Source organism: Fulmarus glacialis, unplaced genomic scaffold (genome assembly GCF_000690835.1).
Source record: "Fulmarus glacialis isolate BGI_N327 unplaced genomic scaffold, ASM69083v1 scaffold50077, whole genome shotgun sequence".
Lineage (NCBI taxonomy): Eukaryota > Metazoa > Chordata > Aves > Procellariiformes > Procellariidae > Fulmarus > Fulmarus glacialis.
In genome coordinates this window covers 2,625-7,532 of record NW_009223503.1, presented here as the reverse complement: position 1 = coordinate 7,532, position 4,908 = coordinate 2,625, and the positions used below count along the sequence as shown (strand labels likewise).

Below are 4,908 nucleotides of genomic sequence, written 5' to 3'. Positions count from 1 at the left end.
TTTATATATGTGTGTGTTTTCTGTATGTGTCTCTCTGTTTATATATATTTTATATATAAAAATTGGTCAGTCTGTTAAACTGGATGTATTTTTTTTGTTTTTAATAAAGTTTGCCCTGCCTTTGTCATATTTTTTTTTTTTTATTCCTCTACCACAGGATAGCTACAGCTCTCAGGGTATTTCTCAGCCCCCAACCCCAGGCAACCTGCCAGTCCCTTCCCCAATGTCCCCAAGCTCTGCTAGCATCTCCTCATTTCATGGAGATGAAAGTGATAGCATTAGCAGCCCAGGCTGGCCAAAGACTCCATCAAGCCCTGTAAGTGGCTCTGGTTTTTTTTGGTTTTGTTTATTTTTTTGTAATTAATTATATTTTAATGCTTGCTTGTTTGTTTTGTAAGTTCCTTTTCTTCATTATTTATCCACTAAACAGTTTTCTTTCTTTATAATACTGGGTACAAATTCTGCTCTCGGACACATGACTGTAAGTTCCACTGCCTAGCTTCAGTGGGGCCTGAGCATGCTTATCCAAGGGCAAAATTTGTCCCAACAGTACTTTGAAATAAGAAAGAGTAAAATTGCGTGCATCATGCAAGTGTGCTGTCTGGTAATACAGCAGTTGTTGTGAAGAAAACATCCTTCCTGTAATGCATCAGCTTCCAAGCATGCCGACTGTGTTGTTAAGGACAATTCCATTTCTGTTCCTGGGCCCAAACTCCTTCACACAACTGACTTCACTCTGGTTGCTGCACTTGTCTTTGCTAGGATTATTTAGGAAAAACAAAACAAAACAAAAAAAGAAATCTTCTCCCCTATTGAAACTAAGATCCATCAAAGTTTGAATTGTAGACTCAGCACCATGAAAAAGCTGCCATGTATGTTTTTGAAACATTTTTAATTTTGAATTGTGTATTTGGAAATACAATCATTAGATTATCAAGGCACAGTCTAAAACAAAATTGTTTCTGATTTGCTTCATTCAGTTATTTTGAAATAACCCAGATTTTGGGTAGAAAAAAACTGATAGGTGTATGTTTTTGAAAACTATTTTTCAGATTAGTAATGTTTAGTCATTCTCATACAGGTTGTAAAGAAAAACCTGAGAGAGATGCGTGGAGCTAAAAATAAATTTCATCATATGTATATCTATATATATATACACATAGAAAATCTATATACGTATATAGAAAAGAGAATGGAGATATAAGCTAATATTGCCTATGGGGAGCAAATGTCCACTTGGTCATTTTTGCTTTGTTTCTTGGAATTAGGAATTATGTTGTTCCTCTTTCTTTTCTTTTTACCAAAAGTAATAATGATCATAATTTCTCTGTAGAAAAATACTGCCATATATTTTTGTGAGGAATGTGAAAGTTTTTTTCTGATGTTAATGTACACTTAAAATAGCAATTCTTTGATAACTTAATTTTCACAAAGTGATATGTTGAAGAGTATGTCTCAAGACAAACAGAGGAAGGCCAATTGGAGTGAAAAAGGTCTCCCCATCCAAAAACCAGACATCTCGTGAATCCCCTGAGCAGAGGGGCAGCATGACATGAAATGCACCACCTTAATGTTTTGATGTTTATTTGGCAGCGACTTTGAGTCTCAGAAGGCAGCTGGTGTTACTTGTTCCCACAAAGTCTCATCTTTTTCTTAACAGCATTTCTGAAAGGGTGGTACCGGAAACGGTGTTAGTTTTCTTTGTAGTAATGTTTTGGGTATTGCTTGTTTGGGCGGTTTTCTGGAGGAAAGCAAGAGAGTTATGGCACAGGCTGTCTAACACATCGAGTTATTCCTCTACAAAGCTACCAAATGATAATGCATTCCTGAGCTCATTGCATAAACCGCGTAACAAATCGTAGAGTCATTGTGAACATATGCGGAGTTTTTTCCATGTAAATATGACAAAGTATAGTGTTGGGAAAAATAAGTGGAGGACGTTTGTGCTTTCAGTTTCTTCTGAATGCCCTTCTGTCCAAATGCTGCTGCATCTTTAGCTTCAGTTAGCTTCTTGGTACACAGATATGGATAAATGCAGTGCTTTGGAACGATACAAAAATAAGTGCTGTAAATTAGCTGATCGCTTTTTACCTATGAAGGCCAGTGTATTGGATAAATTCATCGACTTCAACAGCAGCCTGACATAGACTGGACTGATTGATTGCAGGCGTTTCGTTACACTTGAAAACAGCCTGAATTTGTTCATTAAATCCCAGAGCTGCTTCATGTGCTACAACTTCTCCATTCCAGCAGAGGATAAAAGCAAGGGTGAATGCTCTGTGATTCACTTCACAGTATCCCTGTGATCCTACTAAGTGGATCCTCTCTTTCAGCAGTTTTATATGGAAGTGAGGCATGAGAAAATGTGGAGAAGGAATTGTTGAATGTTATGTTTTGAGGGCTCTTTGGGTACATGGGTGAAAGAACACTTCTGCTACGCTAATTTTGCATGTAGTGTGCATCCCTGACAGTGGTGAGGTGGCTTTAAAATTCTTTAAAAGAAAATTTGCAAGTGTGGATGTGAACTATGCAGAGTCACTGGAACACGGATGAAACAGTAGGTTATGAAAATGCCATAAAATGCTGTTTACTGTCCATAAGTACACATGAACGTGACAGTGAATAGTACTATATCTCCATAGTGCTAGCTGTGAGGAGTCTGCAGAGTCCTTCAGGAGGAAATCTTGACAGAGGACTGTGTCCTGCAAAAGCCTCTGCCAGAGACTGGACTTTGGCGGTTTTTGCTGCCTGTGTATGCACACTCTGTAGTAAAATAGGTCTGCATAATAGGTGTAATATTGGCAAATTCTTTATTGAAGTGGGGGAAGTGAACGGTAGATAGTTCTATAAATATAGATGCTTAGAGATATGTACAGAAACAACTGCCCACTGCCTTAATGTGAAAAGAACTCCTACAGAAATTTGTGTTGCTCTGAAGGATTCTGCAGACTCACTATACAAGAGTTCGTGTATAATACAATTTTAATGGGTGGTAGGTGTATTGAAAATAAAGTATGGGATTTAACAAATTTAATATGAGAATTGGCTTTGGTGTCCATATTTAGATGTGGTTTTTTTAAATCACCCATTTAAACATGGCCAGTCATAGCATGTAGAAGAGTGCCAGGGATTGAGGACAGAGTAGGATACAACTAAATCAGTAAAGGTATGTGCCACAGGCTTGCACCAGCATTCTTCTATTGCCAAAATTATCAACAAACTTAACAGAAGAAAAGCTCATGATCTGTATTCTTCCAGCATTGCCTGGCATGTGCTCATTTTAGTTAACAATCCGCTAATGGGATCATTTTGTAATAAACCCTTATTTTCTGAGGCTTAACATTTACCTATAGGCAAATTTAGGCTTCCAGCTGAACCTGCCCACGTGGAACTGAAGTTTGTTTGTGTGTAGACTAGCTTGCGCACATCTGTCATTTTTATATGTTTACATTTATAAAAATAGAGAAGAGAAAAAGATCTTTACTCTTGAGGAATAGCATTCTTCCCTCCAGTGCATTCTTCTAAAGTTAACATTTCATTTTAGAAGAAAATTGCACCCATTTTACAAAGCATGACAACCTGAAAGCTCACACAGTAAGAAACACTTCTTACCTTCTGTAAGCTGTGAAAAGTTTTCAGATTATACTGTCATTTTAGAGCCTGCTGCCACACTGCTGAAAAGCAGCATCATTTGAGACATGTAGCAGAAAAACCCAGAATGAAAAATTCTTAACTGGTTTTCATTCTGCTCTGAGTCTGATTTGAAAAAGAGAATCTTACCATATAAAAATGAAAATGTAAAACTGGTAAATCTGAACATTCTTAATTGTGAACTACCATAAAAGTGAAATAGAAACTATTTTGTGGCCCCATGTTAGAATACAAGCACATGCAAAATTTGCTGGGTAAAAGCTGAAATTTCCCACCTTCATTTTTATTAGAGTTCTGTGGCATTATAAGTGTCAGATTAAAATTAATGCTGATGAGCAGTAGAGTAACTTTGTTCGTACTGCAGTTGGTAGTGGGGTAGCTCCAGTTTACTCAGCTGTTCAAGCCTATGTGATCATATATCTTCTCACTGCAAAATCAAATTAGTAGGAACATGACTTGCCTACTTCCCTCTTTCCACCCTCCCCCCAAAAAAATCTTTGAGAAAGTGTATTTGTTGAAAAGAGTTAAACTGATTTTCTTAAACACCGAGATACATAGCAAGTGATGCTTAGAGTAAACTGGTTGTCATTACAGAATCACTTTGTGCTTTCATTCCATAATCTGCAGGACTCGTGTCAAAGTACTTTCCTGCCAGCCACTTAGTATTAGTAAAAGAAATTCAGCCTTGACTCTGACTTCAGTAGGAGTTGTAACACAACTGAATCTGGCTCAAATAAATTCAGGAGTGCACTTCATTTCTAAGTAAGAAAGGTAATAATATCTGTCTGTAGGAAGGACTACTGCAAAGAAGTTACAGTATCAGGAAGCAAGGCAGAAAACTTTACGGGAGGCTATTTATTTAATTAAAATTAATATCCATTCACTGGAAAAAACAGCAATGGCTCATGGAACTGCTGGGTCACTCCCCTTGGCTTCACGTCTCTCTTTGCCTGGCTCTCCTCCAGTGTTGCCAAATTTCAGCTAATGGCTGGAGGGAGATACAGAGCCTGTCATATTTTCCAGGCTAACATGCAAGATGAATGGTGGCAATGCTTTTACAATCATTGGCGTTGGATGCTACCCCACTGCATCTTTCACGCTCTTGAGTGCCAGTCCTCAGCAGTGCTGTGTGGAGACATGGACGAAGTGGATGGTTCTGTAGCATCCGTGAGGTACAGCTAGGCTCTTCTTTAGAGATGTTCAACTAGAAGTAAGTTCCTGTTTACTTCAGAATAGTGCTGTCTCCTGTCCAAAGTA

The 4,908-nt window shown here is 38.0% G+C and overlaps 1 protein-coding gene across 1 annotated transcript in view; it reads left to right on the top strand.

Annotated features, from left to right (window-relative positions):
- Positions 1 to 157: 157 nt before the first annotated feature.
- The window catches only part of LOC104079690 (AT-rich interactive domain-containing protein 1B-like), a gene marked incomplete at both ends in the record, with an annotated part of 6,348 nt that continues 1,597 nt past the window's right edge, over positions 158 to 4,908 (top strand). The window contains one exon of the mRNA XM_009581813.1: positions 158 to 316. Coding sequence (XP_009580108.1) covers positions 158 to 316 — 159 coding nt within the window. The remainder of the gene's footprint in view (positions 317 to 4,908) is intronic.